Source organism: Poecilia formosa, unplaced genomic scaffold, assembly GCF_000485575.1.
Source record: "Poecilia formosa unplaced genomic scaffold, Poecilia_formosa-5.1.2 Scaffold94, whole genome shotgun sequence".
Classification (NCBI taxonomy): domain Eukaryota; kingdom Metazoa; phylum Chordata; class Actinopteri; order Cyprinodontiformes; family Poeciliidae; genus Poecilia; species Poecilia formosa.
The window spans coordinates 541,026-543,293 of record NW_006800033.1 but is presented as its reverse complement, the minus strand read 5'-3'; the positions used below and the strand labels follow the sequence as shown (position 1 = coordinate 543,293).

The window sequence follows — 2,268 nt, the reverse complement described above, 5'->3', positions numbered from 1 at the left end:
TATGTATATATGTATATATATAAGATAAAGCACGTCTGGTCATACTAATTGTGTAAAATGCAAAAAGAAATAATGTGAAATAATTATATTATACTTGTTGTAAGTGGTAGCTTATAGCAGTAAATCGTTCACCTTGCTCTGTCTTCACCTCTGCAGGATCGCCTCCTTTACCTCGACATCGGTGAAGATTTCTTGGCCAAGGCGAGGCGGTTTTACCCTCCGAAAGACGACTCTGACGAGGAGATGCCGGGCCTGGCCATAAACCTGCCGCTGCTGCTGGCCAGGGTCGAGGCCATGAACGGACGTGGCAATGACGACGACGAAGAGGACGACAGTGAAAAAGATGATTAAAAACTGATCCAATGAGGTCTGCTGGCTTGCAGTGATGACAGACAGCAGCCAGGGGGCAGTAGACATCAATCTTGATTACCTTCAGGCGGCTGAAGCCTCGATATCAGTTTTTGCTGCTGCAGGCTGAATATCTTCTTCTTCTGCCCTAACTTCAAGGGTTAAATCATTTCTGTTTTCTTTCTTCCAAATGACTGTTTAAATGTTTTGAAATTTAAACAGTCGACAAAATCCTTAAGTTTCACTTTTTAATAGCGCTTATTTAGCCGAGCTGCATGACGGGGCAGCGTCACTTTCTTCCTGAAAAATTACCGATGCACAACGAAGGCAAAGATGTGATGATAGAAAAGTGGAGGAGATAATGGGAGAAAAAAATGTGAAAGACATGGCGCCAATAAGAAAGATTGATTACAGAATTCCAGAAACGTTAAATATAATTTGCTGTGAGAGTGTTTTTCTCCCTTCCGCGGAGTTTAAAGCGTGTTCATTGTTCACTTGCTGAGAACCTTCAGGGTAGCAATGATTTTTTTCAGCACAGCCCCTTTATCTTTTGTCCTGTGATTATCAGCACTTCCAGTCAATCACATGATTCGTGCAAACACTGGATAAACAGTCGAGCTATCTAATGTCACAGTTTTTAAATAAATAATTAACATGGATTATTTCTGTTTATTTGATCAGCACTTGTTTGAAGTCTGCATTTGGTTTCAGATTAAATTGGAAAAAGAAGATGAAAATTGCGTTATCAGTTCTGTATGTTGAACGGTTTGAAGCGATTATGTGTGTGACTGAGACGGCCTTCAGGTGATGTGTGTGGGAGGGTATTTTTCCTTCCAAAAAGCTATGGAAAATGTGAAAAACATCTAAGCACATGTGTAAGTCCTTGTGTTTGTTCATGATTGAATAAAAGTTTCTGCCTAAAGCCTCTTGTTTGTGCAGAATCACATGTTAGTTTGTTGGCCTAACTTTAGACTTTAGTCTAAAATGATGAACATTTTTGCCTTGAACGGCATGACAATACCGCCATTCACACGCCTGGAACATTTTCACATTTTACCACTTTTGAATCACAAGCATCAACAAGTTTTATTAAGATTTTATGCCATAGACCAACACAGAAGAGTGCAGGCTCCACTTTAATCAGATACCTCTAAATAAAACCAAACCGTGTTTAATCTCAGCCTCAGAGGTTTTGAGAGACAATTTGCAAAACTCACTGACAATCCCAACAATATGGGGAATTGTCAAAAGGTGCAAGAGGTATAAACACTTTTTGAAAGGCTTTCGTTTGAATTTGAAACGTTGGGTTTCTTGCAGCCGCACGTGGCCCCTGCTGTTGTCTTCTCTTGGCTGGTTCTGTTCTGCCCTGATCCGGTGTTGTCTGTCTGACGTGTGGCCATCCCTCTGGGGTCCGGTTGAGTTGCAATCTGCATGGCGACGATAGCGTTTTTGTCAATCAGCTGCTTGATGTTACATAAGAGGGACACTCCGGAGAAGGCACCTGTTTGATCACAGCGGCAGCCTGATGACCACTGATAGAAAGCTGGAGCGATTGGGAGGAGGGATCGGTGTGAAGTTAACTTTCCACAGAGTTATCTCTCCATTAGCCCAGCACTTTGTGTCAGGGTATGGAGGCTGGTGGCTGTCCTCCCAAACTCATTCCTCGGTCACAACAACATCTAACGTGCTCTCACAATATTTTGCCCGGGCCTGAGCTTGTTCCTCACTCCCACTCTCTGTCCCCGTCGGTGACGGCTCATTTGAATGTCACTTCGCAGAAGCCGTGGCAGCGATGTTACACAACACAAAGTTCTCCCTCGCTGAGCCCAGACTGCTGCGGATGCAGGGGCGAGGATCTTTGGAGACGGGGTGGGGGGCTTGACGGCTGTGACAGGTTTTACTTTGTTTTCGCTCACCTTT

General features: G+C 43.6%; 1 protein-coding gene across 2 annotated transcripts in view; it reads left to right on the top strand.

The window, feature by feature from the left end:
• The window catches only part of LOC103142163 (melanoregulin), a 4,326-nt gene extending 3,059 nt beyond the window's left edge, over window positions 1–1,267 (top strand). For both annotated transcript variants that reach the window (XM_007558061.2, XM_007558062.2), the window contains exon 7: window positions 157–1,267. In XM_007558061.2, coding sequence (XP_007558123.1) covers window positions 157–351 — 195 coding nt within the window. In that variant the 3' untranslated portion in view covers window positions 352–1,267. The remainder of the gene's footprint in view (window positions 1–156) is intronic.
• Window positions 1,268–2,268: the final 1,001 nt, after the last annotated feature.